The following is a 26,996-nucleotide window of genomic DNA, read 5'->3' as shown; positions in this document are numbered from 1 at the left end:
CGGACTTCACCTGACTGTCCTCAGCGGGGAGCCCTTCTCGCTTCCCCTGGCGTGGCAGCGACATCGCACAGGCTCCCCACGCCCTGGTGCGCTGGGCTGTGCTTGGCCTGCGAGACAGGAATGTAAGGAGCCCGCCCTCCGAGCGTGGAACCTGAGGCTCATTGGAGCCCAACAGCTGAGGGATGGAGACATGGACCAGGCTCATGGCACCTGCCTGAAGCTGGGGCCCTTTCTGAAGGGAGCACCTGAGGCGTTCTCCCAGCCCTGGTAGGAGCTACGCCACCTCCCTTTAAGGAAGTGGGGATCCCAGGGCCCAGCTGCTGCCCCTCGCCAAGCAGCTGCAGACGGCCAAGGACCTTCCCCTTTGCCTGGCCGTGGCCTTCCCGCCACAGAGCCATGGAGCAGCAGCCACACTCTTGGTAACTGTTTTTCTTTTATTGCCAAGTTCAGATTTACAAGGAAGTTCCAGTTTTCATTTCCACTCTCGTGTTCAGTACCCACGAAACATGAGTCATGCTGGCGAGAGCAGGTACTTCCCTGGAACAGTCCCGTAGCCCAGAAGCATGAAGTTTCCCAACCCCGCTCCTCCTTGGGACAAGAATTATTTACGTATTTTCAACTCAGAGGAACTTAAGGAACCCTTACAGTTTATGCCCAATGTCATCACGACTACATTAAATATTTCTTATTTATTGCGTCCAGAAAAGAAGATGAGAATTGGTTCACCCTGTGCCTTTTTGAACAGTGCATCTTGAGACCTTAGAGAAATCTTGGTGTATGCCTGTTAAGAGGTGCGTTTCCTCGCTCACCCCCAGGTCACAGTGCAGGTGCTTGGGTGGGAGCTGCCTTCTGCAGAGAGCAGCAAGCAGGGCAGGCTTGATGGGGGGAAGGGCAGCACAGAGGGCCTGCTGGTGGCAGGAGGACAATCCCTCCCACCCGCCCCCCCCGGGGGGGGGGCACGTACCTGTCTGACTTTGAGAGGCGTCCTTGCTGGCTCAAAGTCCCAAACTGGAAAGGACATGTGCTTCTCCCCAGCAACTTTCAAAGCTGACGTTTGGGGGTTCATGTGGCCAGCCCTGCCCTGACTTGGCAAACCCAGTGGGCCCGATGTGGACCTGGGGAGGGTCTCTGCGGGGACATGGAGATAGCGGGCTGGATGGGCCTGCTGAGGCCGATCCCAGAGATCCGAGTCTGGTACTCACGTGTCACAGGCCATGGCCCCTGCCCCGGGCTCGCCAAGGATTCCTGGCTCTACCTCTCTGCCCCAGAGTCCCAGCACCTGCTGTCTGGACGGGCCCCTCTGGAGGTGCCCCCACTGTTAGATTTTCTGGGGGCTCCTGAAGACATAGCTGTGGCCACTGCTGCCAAAACAGTGGGGACCTGGCTGCCAGCCGGCTGTGGGCTGCCCACAACCAACCCCTTGAGCCCACCCGGGGAGAGGCCTGCCCTTGGGCCAGACGTGGGGCGGAAGCTTGGTCTGATCGCACCTGCTATTCAAGAGCCCATGGAGGGCTGGGCTGCGTTCAGCTCTCCTGTCTGGGTGATACTGCTGCGGGTCCTCCTGGGCATGCTGTCCCCCGGCCGAGACTTTCCTCCCGTAGAGCTTGAAGCCACCTGGAGCCACTGGATTTCAGACAGCAGGCTGGTGGTCCCAGGGCAGGGTCCACAGGCCTCAGCTTGTTCCTCACGATAATGCCACCGGCTGGGAGGTCACTGGCCTCTCATTTCTGCTGCTCCAGAATCGTTTCAAAACCGGCAGTGAGTGGCTCTGGGGCTGGCCTGCCGCTGCATCCTGGCAGAATAACTAGGGGGCCCCTGTCCCTGACAACATGGACTTTCTCCCTCTTTCCGTTCCCCCTGCCTGTCCTTTCCAGGGGACTCTCCTGAAGGTCATTGCTTGTCCCTCCTTGCCAGGGCCCCTGGAATTCTGCCTAAATGGCTGCCTTTCTGAGCTGGGTCTTTCCCCTGTTGGTGCTGGCTGGGCTCACCTGCCCGGGAGGGCTTCTTAAGGCTGGAGAGATCTGTCCCGCAGGTGCCACTCCCCTTCCTCAGGGGACCAGTGTGTTCTTCAGGAGGCTGAAGTCTGGCCCGGGCAGGCCCTGCCTGACAGCAGATTGGGGGAGGTACTGGGGAGCGGGTCCTCTAAGAGGTAAGCGTGCGGAGCATTTCCTGAGGCCACCTGATAACCCGGACCGGCTGACACTGACACCATGGGTGCTGGCACTCCTGGGGGACATGTGGAGGCAAGTTTTGGAAGGTCTGAGCATCAACCAGAGAGGTGAGGGTCGATTGGCCTTGCCTGGCTGAGTAGAAAGAACATTTTGGGAGCTTTATCGGATATAGCGGAGACCTGGCCTGCACACACCCATCCCAAATGAAGGAACTGGGGGTTTCCATTTTAAAAACGAGTTTGCATCTTTACAGCAGCAGCTGAGAGGAAGAGGGACAAACCCCGAGCTCCTAGGATGGCCCTGTGAGCTCGGACGTTACGTCCTTGCAGCTGGGCGGGGGCTGGCTCTCGGGATGTCCCTGCATGCAGGCACCCACACCACTGAGCAGCAGGCAACGGACTCAGAGGACGGTTTCCATGGCCTTTCCTTTCCATCATGGCCACAGGGGCTGGAGTGTCTGCAGTCCCAAATCGTTCTTTCTTAGACAAATAGAGAGATGGGGACAACCGAAGGTGATGCCGGAAAACCGTCCTGTTTGGTTTCAGTCCGGAGAGACGAGGAATGGTCCTGAGCGGGGAGCTGACCGCACTATCCCCCTTTCATGGAAAGATCTTCTGGGTAACGCAAGGCCCCTGGGCTGCCACGGCAGAGAAACTTTCGGTCCTCCCAGCTCTGTGTGTACCTGAGAATATGAGTCTCTCCCTTATTTTTGCTTAAAAAATACTCTAACCTTTCCAGGAAGGGACTTTTATCATTCCACAGGCTTGCAGAGTTAGTGAGTAATAAAGAAATGGAATCCCTTAAGACAATGGAGAAAGCCAGACTGAGACCTCTAAACCCAAAACGCTGGGAAGTTCAAGGCAAAATGAAAATGAAATCTCAACAGTAATATTACACTTCTAACATGACATCAAACCTCAGGGTGGAGGATTTTTTTTGAACTTTTAAAATAGATGTTTTTCATCTGCTGCCAGAAGCAGGAATAAATATCCAAAGGAGATGTTTATCGAAGTTTGCTTTTCTACAAATTTCTACACAAAGTGACCACGTCCACTTCTTCTGTGCTCACTGGGGGCGGTGGCAGAGGACCCTCGAGACTGGGGAGGGGCTGGCTGATGAAGGGAGTGTTGTCGGTGGGTCCTGCTGCCCTGGGGCCGTGGGCTCTGACACCAGCCCAACCTCCTCTGCCTCAGTCATCTGGGTTCACTGGGGTGTCGCCACTGGTCCCCAGCCTGCTCTCAAAGAGGTGTGAAGTAAAAGGGGAATTCAAACGGAGCAAAGGACTGCAAGGATGGTTCGAGGCGGTTACCGGGGCCGAGGAGAACTTCAGACGCTCCCGAGGTGTCTGTCGTGTCAGCTGCTCCGGGTCCCTGCCAGCGGGGCCACACGCACGAAGGGAGGTCAACTCAGTGCTCAGCGGGGCCCGCTGGCTCTGGCTGCGCAGCCCCCTCGCCCGGGGTCCCTGTGCCCACCGCGGCTGGTGTGGGTGGCGGGGGGATGCCGGTGAGGGTGCGGAGGCTATGGGGGTCGACGGGCGGGACGAGGGTCAGTGACTCCACGCTCAGCGTGTCGGCAGTGTCCTCGCAGAGCAGGGAGATGGTGGGCTGCTGGGCGGGGATGAGGCTGGGGCACAGGCTGACCGTCTCCACGTCTGCGCTCCTCGCCAGGGCTCTTGCTGGGCCTGGCCTCTGCTTCTGTTTCACTGATGATCACCAACTGGTCGGGAAGGTTAGGCTGAGGCTGTTCCATAGTCATGGGGTCATCTGGGTGGGGGGTGGGGGCGGGAGAAAAAACAAAGGTATGCTCAGCTCTGAGATGCTCTGCTCACGCTGGCACCCTCTGTTCCCCTGCTGAACAAAGGCCCAGGGAGGTCTGGTTGGGGGATGATGTGCTGGGGGGAGTAGCTTGTCTCCACTTCCTCCTGGGGACACAGAAGCTGGCAAATCCAGCCCTACCTAGGCCTGGGGGAAACCTGTCAGGGCCCATGGTTACTCTGACTTGTGATGCAAGGGACACATTAGGGGCTTGTGCAGAACTAATGAGTGGGTTCCAGAAGCCCAGTTCCTGGTGCCAGGAAACAGCCCAGACAGGCTCTGTGTGTGAACCACCTCCCTGATGATAAATATGCATTTAGGTAGAGAACAGGCTTGGGTGTGCTTATCACCTCAGGCCATTCCCAGAGTCTATATTTGGTAACATTTCCCCAAGAGGGAACTCACTGCAGTATTAAAAAAAAAAAAAAAAAAAAAGGAATTCTATACAATTTTCAGCTTTGCAAAGCTGAAACAAAAACCTCGGACTGTGGTTTTGTCGCCTGGTCCTCCTCTAAGTGCTGAGTTAGCACCCAGAAAGGGGCTGTGATCGCTCAGGCCATTCTTATCCCGAGGGTCTCCCCCAGGGGCCACGGAGAGAAACCACGTCACAAGGGAGGAGTGGCCCAATGCAGTTATTTTAGGAGCGGCAATTTCATTTTTTGGTGCTTTTCAAAATCCGTGATTAGATTACAGACAAGTGGCCTATTTGCTTTCCAAAGACGAGCTGGCTTGGACAGAGATACCAGCTGCCACTGGGGTTCCTCGTGGGAAACATCTTCCAGGACTTTATGCGCCAGTGATTTGAAAACATGGGTACGAAGACCGTGGGCATCTCGCTTGGAAAGCAAATCTCCTCTGTTACAGATCTTGGGGCCAAAAAGGTGCTGAGGACACTGTGTGGACAATGAATCTGAAAGCACTCTGGGCCCTGGGATGATGGCAGACATTTTTCGGTTCAATGTGATTCCACTTAAATCAGTTGTATTTTTTTTGTTTTTTCTTAAGTTAAGCCAAAACAAAACAGAAACCGCAAACTGAACACAGAGCAAAAGAATGGAAAAACCAAGAGCAAAATAAAACCGAAGGGCATACAGAATGGGAGGAAGGAGAGAAAGAGGATCCCCAGCATGGAGAGGAACTCAAGCAACAGATCAAGTCTCCCAAAGGACACGTCGTAGCTTCCCACAGGACTCCCGGGCACGGTGAGCTCAGAAAGGCCCCAGGTCACTTCTTCACAAGGCCTTTTTTCTTCTTTTTGTTCTTTCTTTCTTTTTTTTTTTAAAGAGAAATAAGGCCCAGAGAAAACCACTGCATGGGGCTTTGGGTCTGTCCTCGCTCTGAGAAGGTGGCAGTGGGACACGGATGAGCACTAGTGGAAAAAATGATTTGAGGTGTGATCTCAGCCCACAAATGCTGAGTAAACACCCCACACACTTTCTGGTTTCTCTGAATTTCAATGAATTTGCTCCACTCAGGACGCCCTTGTGGTGACAGGCTGGTTTCAAGGCCTGGGCTCAGGTTGTGACCCGTCGCAATCTGAACGTGGGGCTCTGAGTACAGGCTCACCTTGCTTCAAACAAGCGTGTCCAGGAACTTACGTACATAAGGACCCACGTGTCAGCTTAGCTGCTGACGAGGCAGTTTAGAAATGACTGATTCTCCAAGGGCACTTTTGTGCCACCTGGAGACAGAGCTCCAGAGCATTTCTTTCACGTTTTCTCCAGACTTCTCTGTGAGAATTCCCTCTTTGCTCAGGTCTGCATTTACACGCAGATACTCAAAAGGGCCAACAAACCTCTTTCCCTGATCCCTAATGGGGTTTCTGGTGATAAGAATGATCAAGTGTGTGGGAAAGTTGCTATCAAATATATTAGAAAACAAATAAACCAGCGAACGATGCCACACACACAAAACTGGTTCCTTCTTTAGGAAAAGAACCAACAATTTTATTAAAAGGGTTGGTTTTTCCCCTGAAAAACAGACTCTTCCTATTTTTTTTTTTTAATAGGAAAAATAACCTCCTCTTACACTGTTCTTTCTACCTATTTATCTATCTACCTACCTACCTATTAAAATTTTTTTATTTTTGGCTGTGTTGGGTCATCGTTACTGCGCGGGGGCTTTCTCTAGTTGTGGCGAGCAGGGTCTACTCTTCGTTGTAGTGTGCAGACTTTCTCATTACTGCGTTGTCTCCTATTGCGGAGCACGGGCTCTAGAGCGCAGGCTCAGTAGTTGTGGTGCATGGGCTTAACTGCTCCGCGGCATGTGGGATCTTCCCGGACCAGGGCTGGAACCCGTGTCCCCTGCATTGGCAGGCGGATTCTTACCACTGCGCCACCAGGGAAGCCCCCTACCTACCTATTTTAAACCAAGAACTGCTTCCTGAATGTTAGCTACAAATGTATGCATTCAAGAGGCAGAAAAAAACCAAGAACTCTGCCAAGTTCTCACGGGGGGAAAATTACCTAGCGAGGACACAGTTTATGGTCAGTGTATGGTCAACCCACAGCGGCCACCGCTGACCCTCTGGCCTTGCTCACCATGCTGGTGTTTCCGAGCTCTGAGGGCACAGGTTGGGCCTGACCCAGGAAACGAGTGGAGGCTGGAGCGGGAAAGCCCGACGTCCAGGTTTCCCGTGAGGGATGCTCGGCCTCCCCATGGGTGCTGCCTCAAGTTGACACCAAGGCAGCGGGTCCCCTGAGTCCCTGGCCGGCACCCTCGGAAGCTGATCTGTGGCTCTAGGGCAGGGGCTCAGCTGACCCCTGGTGAGTGAGTGACAGTTTCCAATAAAAATGAGGATTGGATGTACTCAGGCCAGGGGAGGTGGGACTGAGAGACACGGGGAAGAAAAGGACAGTGCAGCACAGCAAGTTGGAGGGCAAAGCTCAGAGGAAGCAGCTTTTAAACACAAGAGAAGGCAAAGGCTCCTGCCTGGCAAGTGCAGCTGCCCAGCGGGAGGGCACAGGTGGGAAACCTTACGAGAAGCATCGCGGGAGGGTTGGCAGTGACCACGGCCCACCCGCGGCCACTATTGGAGCTCTAAACGCAAGAAGGGGAGAGTGATGGAGTCACATCTGCCAGTGCGCTTACAAGTGAAATGACTTGGCCTCTGGCTGGAAACGTGATGGAATCTACCACTTAGCTTCGAGCAAGGCTGGGGGATAAAGGGAAAAGGAAAAGAAAAAAGCAACTAGTTGACTTCTTTGTGGCTTTTTGCAAATTCTACTGCCCAACCCTTGTGGCCTAAACTGGGGGGCCCTGTGGGGATGGGGCTGGAGAACCCCCCTAGCTCAGGGCCTGCACCGAGCCTGGTGCGGAGGACAGCGTTTCCAGGCTGCCCCAGGGCTGCCTCGGAGGAGCTGACACAGGGGTGAAGGGCCGGGGGTTTGGTCCTCAGGCGGGATGAGGCCAGAAAGGGACTGGAGCTGAGCAAATGGCTCGGGTTGGTGGCCCGGGCTCCCCGTGCCCTCGCCTGGCGTCCTGGGAGCCTGCTGGTGTGGAAATGCAGCGTGCAGGGGCGTCGCGGGGCCGAGGAGGCTACCGGAGGAGACCTGGCCTGCAGTGACCGTGCCAGAGGTGCCGTGGACAGCTGCCGATCGAAGCACTAAACCCAGTGGCCGCCGTGACTGTCGGCCTCCGACAGGCTGAACACTCGCCGGCGTCCTTTCCTGCCACTCCTGACTAGAGGGAAACACAGCGACAGATCATAGAAAGCCTTTAACAACGGGACGGAGAAGGTGACATGGAGAGGGGACACAGAGGCAGCGATGGACCGCGAAGCATCGACGAGAGCGTGAGGCAGGGGGTCCTGACCCAGCGGGTGCTGTTGATGCTGCCCCATGCAGGTAGGACACCCCCATTCCGCCCCCCACGATGAGGCGGTTGTTGGGGACCAGCTAAGAACCAGATCATCCGCTTGTGGGACTCAAAGACGGGTAAAGACGGCGGAGGTCAGTCCCTGTCGGGAAGCAAATTCTTGGGGTCATCGGCGACACTTGGTCTCGGTGAGCACCCTCGGGGGCGGAGGAACAGAACTGCCTGTCGGTGAAGATGAAAACCCTGCATCCATGGGACAGTCTGAGGAGGGAAGGGTGTGTGGTTGGGGGATCGGAGCCAGAGCAGTTATAGGGAAACAAGCAGATTTCTGACCCCAACTGATGAGGCCGAGGGCTCTCAGTGGCAGCCACCGAAGCCACCAGTGTGGCTCTGGGAGAGCCTCCCGTGACTCCCTCCCTAGTCACCCCCTCCCCAGCCACGAGGTGACACTCTCCTGGCCACACTCTGGTGATCCGCACCTTTGAAACCAAGACTGAACCACGGCAGCAAGATCTGAGGGCAGATGCCAAGCGGCTGCAACAAAAACGTTAGGAGCATCTCCCTGGGGAGGAACCGCCACCTCTGAGACACAATCGGGATTACAGCAGAGCTTAAGATCAGTGCCACGGAGCACAGCAAGGCGAATGGACTGAACTGTAGGCTGAAAAATGGTTAAAATGGCACATTTGATGTTACGTGTATTTTACCGCAATAAAAAAAATTAACATCATGGATAAAACTGGGGAGAAAAGAGAACACGTTTGGCTTGGGGTTTTGTCCTTAAAAGTCCCACCTGACCACGGTGCCCGGGTTCAGTAACACGCAGGTCGGTCCTGGGCTGTCTGGTGCTCAGGTGGCCCAAATGGGATGGTGCTCTGGGGTGAAGGTCATACTTTCAGACAACCGTCTCAGGGAGCAGGTGAGGATGGGGGAGGGAAGGCCCGTGTCAGGCTCCCAGCACAGGGGCCACCAGGAACCAAGCTCTTCCTTCTTTCTATAAACCCTTAGGGGAGAGTCAGAGTGGCCCAGCTCAGAACTCCCTGGGTCTGAAAAATGGATGCTGGAAAGAGCAGCCTGGCCTTTAGTCTGACTTTTTTTTTTTTTTTTGTGGTAGGCGGGCCTCTCACTGCTGTGGCCTCTCCCGTTGCGGAGCACAGGCTCCGGACGCGCAGGCTCAGTGGCCATGGCTCACGAGCCCAGCCGCTCCGCGGCATGTGGGATCTTCCCGGACCGGGGCACGAACCCGTGTCCCCTGCATCAGCAGGCAGACACTCAACCACTGCGCCACCAGGGAAGCCTATGACTTCATTTTTTAACAAACAATCTTCTGTCATCCTCCTCAAAGTGGCTCACCCAGAACACCTGTGAAACGCAACAGATTGGAGATTGCAGGCAGAGTGGCTGTTTGAGGAACTTGGTGTAGGTCACGGAGCTCTTAGCTGAGGAGACGGCTTTCTTACTAGAATCCCACGCTGTGTGTGCGTGTGTGTGTGCGCGCACGCGTGTGTGTGTGCGCGTGTACAGGCATAACCCAGAAGATGTTTCTAAAGTATTCCTACTGATCCTACATTTGGTTCTAAAATTGGATCTATTTTCTCTTTCCCGCCATGTGTTTTCTGCAATTTAGCTTCTCAAAACCATAAAATGTTTAAGGAAAGAAAAATGCCGATTCCAAACCCGTAATTTTCTCCCTGGGGAACAAGCCGAGGCCCAAGAGGCTGGCTATGCCAGATGAGCAGGCAAGAGGTTCCTGGACTTTTCCACAGTGTGGGGCGCCCAGCCCTCCCCGGAAAGACTAGAGGATTTCAGGGCACTGTCTTTAAAGGACAATGGGAACAGGTGGGCTCATGCATCAGGTATTAAAACCAGACGGTAAACCCTGTTGGGCACAGCTTTAACAGGTAAATAATCGACAATGAAAATAAAATCCCCTTGCCCCCAACTCTTTCTGGTTGGTTTCCTTGGTTACCACAGAATTCAGTTTTGACCTTCTGTCTGGGGTGTCTCTTGGCCCCGATCTGAGGGCCTGTACTTGCTGAGAAGCCACTCACAAGGGTCTACAATGTGCCTTTGGTGTATGAAGGAGAGTCAGAAGCAGCGCAGAGGGGTGTCTCTGGCGACTGGCAAAGTGGTGATGCCTCTAGGCGGTGTCCCTTCCCCCTTCTGGTGATGGTCCCTCTGCCTGCGCTGGGTCTGCAGCCGCCACTTGGGCCTCGGCCCTGATGGGCAATAGGGGCTGTTTCTCAAACACAGACCGCCCCCTGGGTCTGTATGTGGAAGAGTGGAATTGATAGGTAAATCCCAGAAAGATAGGGGAAAAGGAATCAACTTGTCACCAGGCAGTTTCCGGGCTGGGCCTTGGTGGATTGTGTGACACCCAAAGGCCACCTTCTTCAGGGAGCCCTGGCTCAGTCACCCCCTCATCCTCGGGCTTTCACCTCCAGTGACACCTTCTCATTGGGAGTCTCTGGCCCCGCCCGCAGCCTCCATTTCACAGCTTATAACTGGACACTTATCTGTGTGGTCCTCCCCTGCCAGCCTGTGCCTTCCATGCTTTGCTACCCTCTGTGCCCAGGACATGTGCATAGTAGCGGGTGGCGTGGGGTACCAAGGCCGAGGTAGTAAGAGGCAGAGAGAAGAGCCTCTTAGGTGGGGTGTCGGGGCTGGCAGGTGGAGGGCCACGCTCAGAGGGACCCTTCTGAGATCAGGCCTGGTGTCCACAAGGCCTGAGGCGCTCAGACTGGAGGCCCCATGGGAAGCTGAGGAAATCTGTATTAGGGATAAGCGTGGGCCTCTTTCAACCCCAGGCAGGGAATGCTAAGGTCCCCTGGGCTGGACAGAGGGCGGAGGCGGAAAACACAACCGAGCATCAGAACAGTTTCACACCCTCATCTGGGGGTGAACCCATCTGGGCTGGCAGAGGCGGCCGTCTGGGGTCCATTTTGCTGCTGAATTTGGGGACCACTGGGCTTTCCCCCACCTGGAGCTGCATAGCCCTGCTTTCGCCGGCTGGGGCTGCACAGCCACCTGGGCCTCTGTGAATGGACTGAGGCTCTTCATCTGGCTCTAGAGCAACCGTCTTGTGGGGAGGAGAGATGCGCGCCCTTCGTAGGCGGCCCCAACCGCGATCGGAACCGGGGCCCAGGTCTCAGGGACGCCCCATGGAGGCACCTGGGACAGACTTAGGAACCGAAGCGATGCTCCGCTGGGCTGTCTCAGGAGGCGGAGTAGGGCTCTGGGTTGCCAAGGCTGGGTCCCTATCTGGGCCCCCCTGCTACCAGCTGCAGCGCATGGCCAAGCTGTGTGGCCTCTCTGAGCCCCCGTGTTTTCAACAGCACAGTGTGAGGCGGGAGGGCGGTAGGACGCAACAAGGGGGTGTCTGTAACGTATTTGTGAGCACCGTGCCTGACACATGGGTTTTGGGAGCAGTGCCTACCGGGACGCCCCGTGGTGGGTGCACACCCAGAGGGCTGGGCGGGGCGGTGGGGGGGCAGGCCACATCAATGGCTGAGAGAGCGAGGGTTGCCCCTGGCTTTTACGGGTATCCCTGCGCGATTCCAGGTCTCGACCCAATGGAGCAGAGACATGGAAAACTGGGCCTGTCTCATGCCCTGGTAGATGGTATCTCTCAGGTGCTCTCCTGACCAAACCCTGACGTGCAAAGTGTGGCTTCAAGAGCAAAGAAGCCCCTGGAGTTTGCTAACTCCGGCTGCAAAGGGCCTGGTGGCTGCTCTCCACTCTAAGAACTTCCTGGACTCCGGGAAGCTCTGGAAACACAGGGTCAGGAATGCTTCTGATTCTGCACTGTGTGCTCCAAAACCACTTTGAGGACAAGTGGCTCCGTGGCTGGGCTGCAGCTGTTTGCCATCCAGGCTGGGTGGGCTGTGGAGGAGAGGCCCTGGCCCATCCTGCGGCCCCGGCTGGCCCTCCAAGGATGCTGCCTCTGGCAGGTGGTGGCCAGGCCCTGCGGTGGAAAGTCTGGTGGCTTCCAAATCAGACGCCTGAACACTGGGCCACCACCCTGGGCTGACATCAACCAGGGAACGGGCAGAAGGGCACCTGTCCCAACAAAAACGTGCCTCTCTTCTTCCATCCAGCATGGCTCGGTAGGACACCAGGCAGATGCTGGAACCATCTGGGTAGACCTGCCCTACAGGGAACATGGAAACCCCACGTGGTGTTCTCTGGATGCACCCGGTGGCTGAAGGCCGGCCTGCAAGTTTGGCATTGAGAGGAAGTGACTGGTGGTCCTCCTGAGATCTGCCGCCCTAGCCCGTGGGCACCAATGCTCTCTCCTTCCAGGGATCAACAGCTGGCTCCTCAGTGGAGAGGGAAGCACCAGCCGCCCAACAGGACGGCCCTGCATCAGGACGTGAGTTATTTCAGTGTCTACGGAGATTTGGACAGGCAGGCTGGGCCCAGGCTTTTACTGTCAGGCAGCATAAAAAATGGGGCCTTGCACGCTTGCCTCCGCAGGCCTGCCAGGGACACACCGATCGGGAGCAGACACCCGGGGGCCTGACCATCACTTATCGACCTGACAGCCAGGCTAACAGCTCCTGCATTTCTGAGTTGAGAAGGCATGTCGTTGGCACCAAGCAGGGGATGGTGGGGGTAGAGACAGAGGGGCTGAGGGAGGCCAAGAACAAAGAAACTAGTGTAAGGTGCAAGGTGAGCAAGGTGCAGAGCCCCAGGGCCCACAGTCAGGTGGACGGCTGCACACCCAGGCACGATTTTGATAATGTGGGTCTTTGCTGGCTTCAGTTTTAGGCAAAGAAGTGTATGGCTCATTGGTTCGCTTAGCTGTCGGCTGTGCCTCCTTAAAAATGAAAAAGGCATACCGGCGGCACCAGGAAGAGACCTTTCACCCAAAATGCAATTGTAAGTATGTGTGTGTGTTTGGGTCCACACAACAGAGACACAGAACTCCGTGCACATGCAGGCAGGACGCGGGTACAAACGTGAGCACATAAACACACAACCCTGCACGCTGGTTCCCAGAGCCAGCATGAGACCAGGCTTCAGGGGGAGGCAGAGGGCTGATCTTGGCTTCTGAGAAAGCTTTGTCTGAATTTCCCAGCTACGAGCCTGGGAACAGCAGCAGCAGCTGCTTGGATACACAGCCAACCTTAAGTCGGGCTCAGAAATAGCTCAGACAGGGCAGTCATCTTCCCTGGGCTGGGGCAGGGAGGGGAGCAGGGGCCGAGTGGACGGGGGTCTATGGGAGGTGGCTTGAGGGTCACCTTGCTGCCGGGGCCCCATGAATGTCAGTCGGAGATGGAGGTATGGATGCTTGTGGGAGGAGGAGGGGAGGGGCTGCAGGCAAGAGGTGCCCTGAGCCACAGGCACAGAGACCAGGCGGGGTTAACCCTTTGCTGAGAAAAGTGGAAGCTGAAAACTCTGCAGAGAGGTTGGCGGGAGCCCAAGGGGATCTCTGTCTCTGGTGCCGAGTGGACGGTGGCCAGGGGGCCCCCAATTTCCTGGCGCCGTGGTGGCTGCCGCCTGGAGCACCGCTTTTGTCAAGACCCACCGATCCATCACTTAACAAGAGTTTGCACAGGTGTCCCTGAAATATCATGGGTGAGGGCTCTGGATGGGACCCTGCAGGAACAGCAAAGGACACTGAGGGTTCCCAAATGGGGGCGCAGACCAGAGTTATGGGGTGATCTCTCAAATCAGAGATGTCCGGGGCCCTCCAGAACCACGGGTCCCCCGCTGGGGTGCAAAGCGTCATGTGCTCTCAAGGCCCTGCTCCTCTGGCTGCATTTTGGGGCCGCGTTGCTCAGGAAATAAGCCGGCATCTGCACTCCTGGGATCTCAGGCACCGCGGCGAGGGGCTCACGTGCGAGGGGCTCACGGCAGCTCAAAGCACAGGGTGACCACGCACACATCTCACTCCAGGCTCCCTGCTCATGGGGTCTCTCCGTGCCACATCTACATTTGTGACAGTTACAGGAGGGCAGGATGTGACTCTAACCCACCCTGACAGACTCTCAAAAGGGCGGCAAGATGCACCCCCTCGTCACAGACAAGTGGACTGCACCAAACATTTAAAGAAGAAACTGGTGTGTTATGGAGGAGAAAAAAAAATTAGCAGAGACACGATTCTTTCGCCAGAGTTCAAACAATCACGTCTGGGAGACCCCTCCTCGTGACACCTAAGACTCCGGAGGTTATAATGGGGAGAATTTAGGCTCAGCTACCTGCCGCCGGGGAGGCCTTCCAGTGGGCCAGCCTGCAAAGGGAGTGATTCCTCCCCTGCGGGGAGCCGAGCCAGCCGCCCGCCGCCAACAGCCACGTCCCAGTTGGATGCGAAACCCCGAGTGGCACTGTCCCAGACACGGTGGTGAGGAGCAGCTGGGGGTCAGGGCTCTCAGGTGGAGGGGTCGCAGGGTTCCCTCAAGTCCCCCCCATGGCACCGTGTCCATGGCCAATACCTGCAGGGCTCTGGGCGGCCGAGGGGCTGGACGACGAGCGGGCGCCCCCCGAGTCGCAGTGAATGGCGCTCCCACTGCCGCTGGGGCTCCCGCTGGCAGACGGCGACGGCGAGGACAGGGAGGATGAGCTGTGCTGGTTCATGCACTGGGCCACGGCGAAGCCTGCAAGACAAGGCGGGGACGTGACCCGGCGGGAGGGACAGGCGGCCTGGCGGGAGGGGTGCCACCTCCCCGGGGACGGCGCGTGTGGCCCCCTGGGAAAGCTCCACCGCGAAGGCTGGGCTGGGGGCCTCCGCGTGAGGGTGGCGCTAAGCGACACAAAGCGGGCTCCTTCGGAGTCTGGGTCTGCTCCCCGTTATCAGCTGAGCTCGCCGGGCCTGGGACTGACCTGGACACGCTGCGAAGCTGTTTCAAGGGAAAGGGTGCAGCCGCCATAGCCGGGGTGCGGGGGGGCTTGGGGCGTGGCTGAGCCGTAAATTGGTGCTGATGCTGGCTCTGCACCGCGCCGGCTGCGCCCTTGACGGGGACACACAGCCTCGGGGCTCAGAGGCGTCCTGGTGAAGTTCACAGAGGGACTTGGGACATCCTCACGGCCGAACTTCGGGACCTTTGCTCACATACTCAAGTTCTGCCAGGGGCTCTTAACGCCGCACTGGATGGGAGGGGAGACCCTGAAAACGCTCCCTGCCAGAGAATCTGCTCTGCCCTGGCAGGTCTGGTGGCGAGTTTGGTGGGAAGAAGGAAAGCTCTGGTGAAAAGCTAGCAATCACAGAGATTCACTTGGCCCTCAGAGCAACTCCAGGTTTGGAGACGGGGACCGCACATTTCTGGGGCCTGCAGCCTTTCCAGCCCGGGAAGAGCCCGGGGGAGTGGAGGAGCCTCACAATTTGGAGACCTGCATACCCGGGCAAACACCTGCTTCACCAGCAGAAGCACTAGGACGCATGCCCAGTGTCGTTTCCCAGCTGCCGGTGGGCCGTGTGTCACCGGCCTCTCCCCACCCCGCTGCAGCAGGGGTACAGGGGGAGAACAAGGGGGGTACAAGCAGGCCCATCCAGCCTGCTCGGCGCTTGGCACGCGGTGGGAGCAGGCTGTTCTCTAAGATGGGAGGGGGGCCCTTCTGACCGAGCCGCGCCGGAGCCCTCCTCCGGTAGGCATGTGCCTTCCCAGACCGTGACTCCTGCCCTCGGTACAGCCTGCTTTTCTAAGGGCCGCAGCTTCTGATTTCATCCGCAGAACACGGGAAAGCTCCCAAGGAACAAACTCCTCGTTGACGCTCGCAGGAGCCTGTGCAGACTGTGCTGGTTCCCCAGGAGCTCTGTGCTCTGTGCCCCAGCCTGTTTCTGCACCAAGTCAGGGCAGGGATGGGGGCAAGTCCTCCTCCCACCTGAGAGTGGGGACCCCAACCCTCCTGGCCAGTCACATCAAGCCTTGCCAGCCCAAGCACACTCAGCCCGGCCCCAAACCTCATGCTCTCCATCTGCACCGCCTGCACCTCACTCGGCCCAGAGCCCACTGACACTTCTTCCAGCAGGTTCTCCAGGCCTGACCACGCCTTTCTCAGAACTCAGGAAGGCAGCGGGGTGTCGAGCAGGGGTTGGAGAACTATGGCCCTCTGACTGTTTGTTAAATAAAGTTTTACTGGAACACAGCCATGCCCTTTGCTTACATTCTGCCTGCGGATGCTTTCAAGCTACAATGGCAGCACTGAGCCGTTGCAAGAGAGGCTGCACGGCCCACAAAGCCTGAAATATTGGCCCTCGATGGAAACAGTGTGCACAGCCTGGAAGAGGATGGGGGCACTGGCTCTGGCACCAGGAAAGCCTGGGCTCCATACTGATCCGTTCGCTTACCAGCCGCGGGGTCCTGGGCAAGTCTCCCCACTTCCCTGAGCCTCCTTCCCTCCACCCACTGGTGGGCAGGCCTGGGGGGGCGGCGCATGCAAGGGGACCCGATGCTCTGTCCCCACCTCAGGACTTAGGGGAACCCACACCCAGCCACCGTGGAGAAGCTCTTTTGTACTAATGTTTGTGTAAGATTATTTTTGTCTAAGGATCAAAAGCTGGGTCTATTTATACCCCCAGCCAGGCCATCCCGGGTTTCAGGCAATGTGACTGCATGCAGATGCGAGGCCTGGAGGGAGCACAGTGGGTAAATTCCCCGCACCCACTTACGGCGGAGAACAGCAAGATTACCGTGCTGTTGTTCTCAGGAAGAGGCATCATGTGATATACTGTGTGTGTGGTGGCAGGGCCTCTGATTAAGCACGGCAAACATCAAGGCGAATCCAAACACCAGTCAGGAAGATTCCCAGGGGGCAGGCAGCCACAGCCCCACAGAACCAGCTTAATAGCTGCTTACTTCTTAATCACTTCAAGTGGTAAACCCCCAAGTTTACAAGCTGTTTACTTGCCTTGAAAATGAATCACTCCTTAACAAATCAAAATGTCAGGACAGTTTTCCCTGAGCTGCTTATTTATCAGAACTGTGAACAGAGGGGCCGGAGAGTGTGGTAAGAGAGTTGAGACTAAGCCGACCCTGTTACATTCCCAACAAACGCCCCAGACAGAACGAAGGAATGACGTGGCAGTCACCAAGGTGGTCACCCACCCCTTCTCTTAAGACACACATCTTGGGACTTCCCTCGTGGTGCAGTGGTTAAGAATCTGCCTGCTAATGCAGGGCACATGGGTTCGATCCCTGGTCCAGGAAGACCCCACATGCCACAGAGCAACTAAGCCCGTGTGCCACAACTACTGAGCCTGTGCTCTAGAGCCTGTGAGCCACAACTATTGAGCCCGTATGCCACAACTACTGAGCCCGTGTGCCTAGAGCCTGTGCTCCGAAACAAAGAGAAGCCACTACAATGAGAAGCCTGTGCACCGCAACGAAGAGTAGCCCCCACTCGCTGCAACTAGAGAAAAGCCCACACGCAGCAAGCGAAGACCCAATGCAGCAACCCCCCCCAAAAAAAAGACACACATCTTCTCTCTCATGCACTTTAACGCCCTGGTTTATTACTGTAAGACATGTGGGGTGGAGTGCGTGGGGTAGCAGACGAGATGCTGAGACTGAGGTCAGGATACTCAAGTTCCTTCATTTGGAGAACGTATTAGGGGTCAAGCCGTAGGTTGACAAAAAATATGGTGCACCTTCTGTAGGTGCTAAGAGTTAGAGAGAAAAAAAAAATCACCAACCGCTGATACCACCCATTTGCGGGTCTAGCTGAGCAGAGGCAACTGAATGCATCTTTCCCTTGTCTGCTGCTACTAAAAATCCACCTCCCTTCTTTCCACGGCATGGGGACTCAGAAAGGCTCAGCGAAGCTTTTTGTTTGTTTGTTTTTTAGCTCGGTGCCCAGACTCCCCTTGCAATTTCATGGGGCTCCTCCTCAAATCGAGGTGACAACACTTTGAGAGCCAGTTTGACATGTCAGGGGTCAGGAGGGCTCTGCAGAGAACTCAAGACAAGCACCTGGCCCCCTGCTCTTCTCCCGGGGAGGCAGTTCTCGATGAAGTAGCTTTGGCGGGGGTGCCGAGGGGTTTTCTGGGCGTGAGTCAAACACACACACAGGCTGCCAAGTACTTGCAAACGCACAGATGCACCAGAGATCATGGGACAAGTGCACAGGCAAACAGGTCTCCCTGAGAGCTCCTCCAGCAGATAAAATTCTTGGCCGTCGCCGAGTATGTCTCAAGAACAGCCTGTGAGATGCGTATCAAAGGCCGTATGGGTTTTCACACCAGCCGGCTGATTTCCCATCTAGAACCTGACTGATGCTGCGGAAGGCGCCATGGGTGGGTCCACAGATGTTCAAAGCACTGGTGTGTGTGACAGGGAGGTGGAGGCACTCAGAACATCCACCAATCAGGGAAAAGCCAAATCGAGTCTCCTACGCCGGGTTGACCAAATCCTCGGCCGCTGTTAGACATGCTGGCGTAAAAGCAGATGAAGTGGGGCTTCCCTGGTGGCGCAATGGTTGGGAGTCCACCTGCCGATGCAGCGGACACGGGTTCGTGCCCCGGTCCGGGATGGTCCCACGTGCCGCGGAGCGGCTGGGCCCGTGAGCCGTGGCCACTGAGCCTGCGCGTCCGGAGCCTGTGCTCCACAACGGGAGAGGCCACCACAGTGAGAGGCCCGCGTGCCGCAAAAAAAAAAAGCAGATGAAGTGCTGAGGGAAACGCTCAAGACACAGTAAATAAAAAAAGGTTAGAAAGAGCACGTCCCACCTGCTCCCACTGTTGTAAAAAAATAAAAGGTTAAAAAAAAAAAACAAAAAAAACCCCCAAAATCTAGGCTCTGCCTCCCTCCTTGTACAGGGAGCAGAGCAAATAGATTGGAGGGATTGAAGCAGAAGTCGCGGGAGAACCAGGTGGCTTGCTGTGGTGAGTTTGTTTAATTTTTTCATGCTTGTCTGAATTTTCCAGGACTCCTACCACAAATAGTATCTTGAACCAGAAAAAGAATGGAGGATGAAGGAAGGCACACGAGCCGCCTGGGAGCTGGGCAGGCTGAAGCTGCTGGGTCCCTAGCACAGCCCTGGGATCTGTTCTGGCCTCCAAAGCTCTCTCCCCTGGACCCACTAAGAACCTCCCCACAGCTGGGGCCAGACGCCAAGCTCCATAGCAGGCGGGCCAACGGTGAAATGCATCCCTCACTTTCCAGGAGCCCTGGGCTTCACAGGGTCAGGCTGGGGTCTTCCTGCTGCCCTCTGGCCCCATTCTGACAGTTATTCCGGGAAGGTGAACTCGTGAGTAACTCCCCGTTGTTTGTCAAGTACAAAAATACCACAAAAAGGTCAGCCTTCTATTTTAGGTCCGCTGGTAGAGGGAGCACCCGGCTAGGAGTCAGAACCCCAAGTTCGAATTGAAGCTCTGCCCAAACGGCCTTGTGACCTGGGACAAGCCCCCTCTTCTCCACGAGTCTTCACGTCTTTATGCGAAACACAGTACCGTGAGTGAGGGTCTCCTGGCTTAAATGGCCAGTAGTTTTCTTTTCACCTATAAATCTGAATTTGACTTGAACCCCACAGCCTTTTTGGGACGTAGGCAAAGGAGAAGACGCTGAAAAGTGCACCCCAAATATACATTGGGCACACCATTGTCTTTGGGTGGAACACCCATGAAGCTTTCCCCAGGAGAAGCAGGATGCCATGGCAGGCAGGGCCCAGTGCCGGCCAACCGCAGCCCAGAGGCTCGCAGATGTGTCTGGCTTTGCTCACATCGTGTTTGTGCTTGTCTGCTTGTTTTAGGCACCGCCATTCACACACTGGGAGACTGTGCATACAAGTCTGGATTTCTGGCTTCTTTAAGAAAGATCTGGCATCGCTGGGCCCCATTCGCGTGTGGCAGCGACTGGAGGGAGGGGGTGAGCTGGCTCCTTCCCCTCCCCAACCTGACGCGCCTGGTGCTCGTCAGCATTTCAGTTATTAATCTCTTGCTCTGTATCCTTGGATTCTTGGTCAGATCCACAGGACTTAGGGACATTCCAACCTCCAGCACCGTTTTGTCAGCTCCCTCCTCAAACCCTACCCTCACCCTGCCCCAATCAGTGGGGGTGAGGGGACGGCCGGTGGAGATGGGGCCGCCTGCCTCTAGCAGCTCAGACAGGTCTCATCTCAGACTGTGTGACAAGAACCACTTGCTCTTGGCCTCAGCTGGGCAGTTCCGTTGGTCTGGAATTCCCTCTTGCCTCTTTCCTGTCTTCACAGATCCCTTCCCTATCTTTTAAGGCTCACACAGCTCAGGGCCAGCTTGGGCAAGAGTTTCTGCAGCCAGTGGGGTTAACGGGTTCTTTCCCCTGTGGTCCCGAAGCCTGCCCTGTCCAGCCTTGGGGCCCCGTCAGCCCACGTAAGGCATACGCCAAAAGGGCATAAGAAACTTGACTGCAAAGATGCTTTGCTATTTTGGGAAACAACTGTCATTATTTTAACAGCTAGCACCTGGAATCCTCTGGGGTTCAGAGGGTTTTGGAAAGTGTTTCTGATATTGTGAGCTGTCTCCCAATACCCATTCTCCCCTCCATCTGCAATTACAGAATCTGACAGCTAGGCACGACCCTGTGGCGAAGCTGTGGCCAATGAGATAGAAGTGATATGTTTGATTTCTAGGAAGGCTTCTTAAAAGGAAGGAGGTATGCTTTCCTCCATTCTGCTTCCTGAAACGTTAATGTGATGGCTGGAACTCCAGCAGCTGTCATGGCCCACGAGGATGGATCACACATTAGGGACAGCAGAGCACTGAGCAGGAAGGATCTTGGGTCCCTGATGCCTCTGTGGAGCCCCTGACCACCTTCATACAGGCTTCCTCTCTCTGAGAGGGAAATAAAACTCTTTGGGGTTTTTCTCTATTATGTAGTTGAACCTAATCTTAGCTGACAATTGGGAAAAAGCTTTGTTAAGGCAGGGATGTGAGCTGAGCTCTGTAGGGACAGGGACTAGCCAGCCCCCAGAGCTTCCAGTGTAGGGAAAGCTGCCCTGCACTTCCTGGGGGCAATCTGGGAGAGGTGGAGTGAGGAGAAAGAGGAGAAGGGGTAATTGAGATAGGGGAGGTGACCCCCGCGACCCCCCACATCTTTAGGAAATGCTCCTTCAACTCTTTCCTTGTGTGGTGCGAGTGGACTTTTTTGGGTGGATACAGTGAAGGAACTGTGTTTCCATCTGGGTTCACACCAGGCCACACAGAGACTATACGTGAAGGCCAAGACCTGGAAACAGCCGGAACCACGTGAGAGTAAAGGGTGGGGAGGCCTGCACGTGTGCAGGCAAGGGAACTGGGGGTCTGAGCCAAAGGTTTCCTAAACCTCCAAGGAGCAGGGAGGCCTCAGCTGACCTCTTCGGTCTGTCCAGAGCTTGTGCTGCTTTGCACACTGTAACTATATGTAACAGGTACTGGTTACGCGACTGAAACGCAACTATTTCAGGTTAAAAACTGGAAAGTGTGAAAACTACCTGAGCAGGTAGGGGATTCCACAGGGACCTTTTAGAGAGCTGAAGGGGAAGGAACCCCACCGGCTTAGACTTCATCTTGGGGACTGTGACCGCTGAACGGCACCAACCTCACCCCACAGCCTTGCCCCTACAGACGCTCCTACAGACCTCCCGCTTCCAGGAAGGATTTGAGGTGACTGGTATTTTAAAACCCAAACCCAAATGCCATGGCTATTAAATAATGAAAATACTAAACGCTGAAAGTCACGAAAACACAAACTAAACGGTGAGAGTCCAACAATAAAGGTGGGTGGAAAGTGAAAAGTTGTACCAGAACAACTTCCAGGGAGGGGAAGCTGAGGTTACCACCTGGCTCTCGCTTCCCGGGAGCCAAGACCTCTAGAAACACTGTCCCGAGTGACCGAGCTCTTGTGACATCCCAGTTCATGTGCAAGATTCCTGTCCCATTACACCCTCCTGGGCAAGGTCCCTGAGGGCAGCTTCTCGGAAGATCCAGCTGCCTGGCTGGAGATGGGGCCTCGTTCTGGAAAGATAACAGCACATCACAGCACTTTGCCAACTTTTTTTCTCGACAGTGAAATTCTAGTTTATATGCAAGATGAAAACAGAACTGCCCTGGCTGTACGGTGCCTGATCGAGGGTGGGCTTCCCGTCCCCTGTCTTTTCTAGAACCTCTGCAGAAGCTACCTTTGAAAATCACAGACATGTCAGGGGGGAACCTCAAAGCCTCGAGCCTACAGGCTGCAAACTCGAGCACCAAGGGCTGGACGGCTAACACTGGTGAGAGAGGAGAGGCCAGGGGTGAAAGGCAGACAGTCCCCCCACTCGCCATCTGTTTCCCCTTGTTGGATGGCGACATGGGCACTGACAAACCGTTCTCTTCTATCAGGAAAATAAACATGATACATGGGACATTCAGCCTGTGTCAGGGAGATGATAGGGACTGGTGGAGACTGGAGAAAACTGGAAACTGCAGCTCCGCAGCCTCTCCTGACTGCTGCTACCTGAGAACGTGGCCATGGCTCCCTGTTCTTCAAGAGAAGCTGGATATCTGGATTTTGGTGTAAAACCTCCTGATTTTTTAAATTGCCGACAACTCGCTTCACCTCCCTTTTTTAAAAAAAGAAGCAGGCAGCCCCAGGCAAGTCAAACCAAGCATGTCTCCTGTCCACGTGGGCCTCTGCTCCAGGCTGAGACCGGGGCCATCACAGCCGAGGCCACCCTGCCCAGCTCCTGAAGTGTGTGCCTTCTGAGTCTGAAGGACATGACCCCAAGCCATTTAAGGCTCACATGGATGTGCTTCAAAGAAGTCCACTTTTCAAGAGACATCTTTTAGGGAAAAGATCTAAGATTTGGAGGGGAGGGCTGTCCACCCTGACAAAACTCGGGCCCTGCGTTTCAACAGTCTCGGCTGGAATGAGGACCGTGGGGTGGGGGTGTACCCCGGGTCAGCCTTTCATTAGAAAATTCATCCCGTGGCTGTGGTTCAGGTTGTGAGGATGCAGTGTTCGTATTTTTCTCACCACTCCTCAATGCTGGGAAACAGTAAAAAAATCAATTGGCCTCGTGACCTCGCGCACAAAGCCGAAGACGGCAAGCGCAGCCGTGGTCTTATTTCTCCCCTCGCTGGCTCCTTCCTCGGCTCTGCCCTTTCACCTCCCAGCACAGCCTGCCTGGGCCCTGGGGCCAGAGAGGAGGTACTGGGCTGGGGCTGAGTGTGGGACTCAGCCTGCAGCCCACAGGGTCTATAGGCGACACAGAGCTTTCTCGTCCACGTTTCTGACTCGAGAGGCTGGCTCTAGAGCCCATCCCTGCCCCCCGGCAAGATGACAGCGATGCCCAGCGATGGGGGCTGGAAGCCATGGAGTTGGGGGCCACACCAGAAAAGCCAAAGTACCCTCAAATGTTCAAAGAACATGGGGGGCGTGGAAGCAGGGTTCAGAGTCAAGTCCGACAGTGGCGCACCCACTGGGCCAGGCGAGGCCAGGTGCTCACGCAGGCCTCCTCTGAGGAATTCGCACAAAAATAAAGGCATTCACCAACATGGGTCAGGGTTCAGAATGGCAGAGACCCTGCAGCCTGGTGGGACCCTGGGGACCCCCTGCAGTCCCCTTACTCCCTGCTAGGACGAGCCCGTGGCTCTCACATGTAAAGCGGGGGTGACAACAGCTCACCTCACAGGGCCCACGAGGACTGAACAAGTTGCTATGGTCTAAGTGTTCAGTTGGCATTAGCTCTTCTGACTACTTAGCTGGCATGTATGGTACCTGGAATTTGGGTCCAATGAGGCAAGAACTGGGGATTTTCATTTTTATGAGGGTCTCTACACATGGGGTATGTGACAGAAGAAACGGCTCAGCTCGCTAGAGAAAACAACACAACACAGAGCAGAATCGTTCCTCATGTTAGCTGTAAGGAATGAAGGTTTTAGGAGTTAACAGAGACAGGGCTTTCTTTCTTTTATTTATTTTTGGCTACGTTGGGTCTTTGTCGCTGCACGCGGGCTTCCTCTAACTTGCGGTGCGCGGGCTTCTCATCGCGGTGGCTTCTCTTGTTGCAGAGCACGGGCTCTAGGCACGTGGGCTTCAGTAGTTGTGGCTCGCAGGCTCTAGAGCTCAGGCTCAGTAGTTGTGGCACACAGTCTTAGTTGTTCCGCGGCATGTGGGATCTTCCCGAACTAGGGCTCAAACCCGTGTCCCTTGCGTTGGCAGGCGGATTCTTAACCACTGCGCCACCAGGGAAGTCCCAAGACAGGACTTTTCTAAAGGAACTTTAAATATCTGAGTTTAAAGGATTTATATGAAAACAGTATATGAGAAAATGGGGCTCCTGTTACTTTCACCTAGATTCTTAAAATCTCATCTGTTATGTTTGGGTTCAAGACACACAAGACTGTGTTCTGTTTGTTAGTATTTCTTCACTGGAGAGTTGAGTGCGTTGTGGAACCATATGAAATTGCCCCTATTTCAACCAGCATGACCAATAAAATCAGAAATTTCCTATGGTTCAACCTAATATGAATTCGTCCCTCTTAAAGACCTCCACTGGAGTGATTCCTGGAGGAAGGGGAGGGGAACACAGTCGGCTGGGTACTGTGTAGTCAAACAAGTGGCTTTCCCTAGCTCTCCCTTCTCAGTTGCCATTACAGCTGTGTGTGTGTGTGTGTGTGTGTGTGTGTGTGTGCCTGTGCTCACATGTGTGTGGCCCTTTCTCCAGCTCAGATTCATCTTTTCATTTCCAAAAGGCAGTGGCTTTAACAAAATGTTCGGCAATGATGTTGGGACTTAAGGAGAGGTGTGTGTCTTCTTGATGGAAGACGTCTGAAAAGGGGGCTTACAGGGGCTTGGAGAGGCTTCTCAGGTGGGTTCCTGTTTTCCCCTTGTGCTTTTCCTTTGTGCTTCCTTGCAAATGCTAAGCTAACGCGTTCGTTACAATCATCCCGGCTGTTCTTCATTTGTAGTTCTGACTTTTTTTTTTTAATATTATTAATATTTCATCATAAAAGTATTGATTTCCTTTAACCAAGAGACTTTAAAGTTTGCTGCATCCTTAAGCATGATTTTATTATGTCTTGGGGCCAAATGTTTTTTGCCTCCCCCCAAAGGAATGCTTTTCCTTTTATGTAATGTGTGTCAAGCAGAAAAAAGGAATTGATTCACAGAATTCTGCATCATAGGCAACTTTTAAGGAACGTATCCAGAAGGGGGTACTTGGACAGACATTTCCTAAACATGACCACAGTGTCTCACTGTTAAGCCAGAAATAAGAACCAAAGCACAAAATTTACGTTAAAATACAAGACAGCTCCAAGAGCAGCTAGTATGGGAAAATTAAAGACAACTCGAGACATGACCCCAAAGCTTAAAACTCCTTTCGAGCACCTGAAGAGTCATAAAAACCTCAGTCTCCACACTTTCATCTCTCTTCCCGCCCTTCAGAAAGCCAGCAGAAAACAGGCAGAAATACTGCCGGTTTGGGGTTGCCTAGAGAAGGCTCCGTTTCCCTCTCTCTCTAAATCACCAGCATCAGATAGATGCCAGTTGTAGAGTTAGGGAAAGGATGCTCGGCTTTACAGACCCGTCCAGGAAGTGTGTGGAGGGCAGTGACTGGCAAACCAAGCGAGGTGCTCCGCAATGTTTAAATATTGAGCATCAGGCTTCCCTGGTGGCGCAGTGCTTGAGAGTCCACCTGCCGACGCAGGGGACGCGGGTTCGTGACCCGGTCCAGGAGGATCCCACATGCCGCGGAGCGGCTGGGCCCGTGAGCCATGGCCGCTGAGCCTGCACGTCCGGAGCCTGTGCTCCGCAATGGGAGAGGCCACAACAGTGAGACGCCTGCGTACCGCAAAAAAAAAAAAAAAAAAAAAAAAAAAATTGAGCATCCTTTTTCCTCCCTCCACATTTATTATTAACTTGGACCCACATCACTGTGTACATTGACTTCATTTCTTCCCAAGAATCTGAGACACAATGGACAATGAGTGGGGGTGGGGCTGAGATTTGGGTTTCTTTCTTTCATATCCTCCCTGGATATTCTTTACAGTCAGCCCCACGTCTTTAGAGCCATGAATTCCTGGAAACGTCTCAGCCTCTCAGTGACCCCTGGTGCCGGAACGCAGATGACTAGTGCCCCAAATATTGACAGACTGGACTCTCTTCCCCTTCCAAACAAGGGAGCAGTGTCAGAGTGAGGCTGCATGAAAGGTGCTGTTGCCACCGGGCGAGCGAGGTCGCGGAAACGTCATTCAGACAGGTGCTCTATTGCTTGGGACGGACCGCGGTTCCCTCAGCTTGGCCCAGGTAGAAGCGATGCCTGTGATGCCACATGAATGTCAGAGGTGTCCAGTTTAAAAAAAAAAACAAAACCTGTCTATGGCCACCAGAAGTTCTTTGCTCAGTGACGGGACAACCGGGACGGGGGCTGGCGGTGGCCCTGCTCTGACACACGAGCCACGTCGGATGTCAGCAGCCTGGCCAGCAGCAGAGCAAACTCGGCGCCTGGGCCTTGCGTCACTCATTGTGAGGATGAACATTTGGGACTGGAAACAGAAACCTCAAATCTTGCCAGAAAGCAAAGCAGCACCTTTTCTTGGGAACGAGCAAGGGGGGTTGGGGGTGGACCATCCATCATGCCCCTGCAGAAACCAGCCGCCTTCCTGTCAAAAGAAGATCCTCTGGATCTGCCAGTCGGAATAAGCCAGCTACAAGTGTTCCTTTTTCCTGGGCTTTTATCTGTTCGAGAGAAATTGTCCCAAATGACCGGCCTGCAGCTTCCAGTTTTTTTTTAAAAGACAGGACTACATTTGAGATCGATGTTTTCCCCAGAAACGCCGGCTAATTTTATCCTCCCTGCATCCCGCTCGCTGGCCTCTGCACTCAGCTGGCCCTCGTCTTGCTAAGTGAAGCGTCTGTCTTCAGACTCCCACCTCGCTGGTGGTACTCAAGCACCTGGCCCCGTCCTGCTGTGCATCAGGCATACAACCCCCCTGCCCCCAATTTCCTCCAAGAGTCCTCTGCTGCCTCGTTCCCTCAAGTCCCTGTGTATTAAACCCCAACTACCCGAGGGCTTCACCCGGCTCCAGCTCTCAAAAATCTACCCCAAGAAGCCTTCAGGTTGGCTGGCTTCGAACGGCTCACGAGCACCCCCTCCCCGGCCAGTCCCGCACCCCAAAGTGGCTGAGTGCTTGTTATCTGACTGCTGTTAGAGGGAGTGAGGTGATGTAGACCGCCAAGGGCCTTATGGACTGAACTGACCAGAGAACTTACTTCTCTCTCCTGGTCTCTCTTGGCAAGCTGTCCTGTGAGTGAAA

The 26,996-nt window shown here is 55.0% G+C and overlaps 1 protein-coding gene across 1 annotated transcript in view; it reads right to left on the bottom strand.

The window, feature by feature from the left end:
- Nucleotides 1-414: 414 nt before the first annotated feature.
- Nucleotides 415-26,996, bottom strand: part of CLEC16A (C-type lectin domain containing 16A) — a 210,612-nt gene continuing 184,030 nt past the window's right edge. The window contains 3 exon segments of the mRNA XM_032604590.1: nucleotides 415-3,838; nucleotides 3,840-3,934; nucleotides 14,239-14,400. Coding sequence (XP_032460481.1) covers nucleotides 3,578-3,838; nucleotides 3,840-3,934; nucleotides 14,239-14,400 — 518 coding nt within the window. The 3' untranslated portion in view covers nucleotides 415-3,577.

This window comes from Phocoena sinus, chromosome 15 (genome assembly GCF_008692025.1).
Source record: "Phocoena sinus isolate mPhoSin1 chromosome 15, mPhoSin1.pri, whole genome shotgun sequence".
Taxonomy (NCBI): Eukaryota; Metazoa; Chordata; class Mammalia; order Artiodactyla; family Phocoenidae; genus Phocoena; species Phocoena sinus.
The sequence above is the reverse complement of the archived record's forward strand: the minus strand, read 5'-3'. Positions and strand labels throughout refer to the sequence as shown.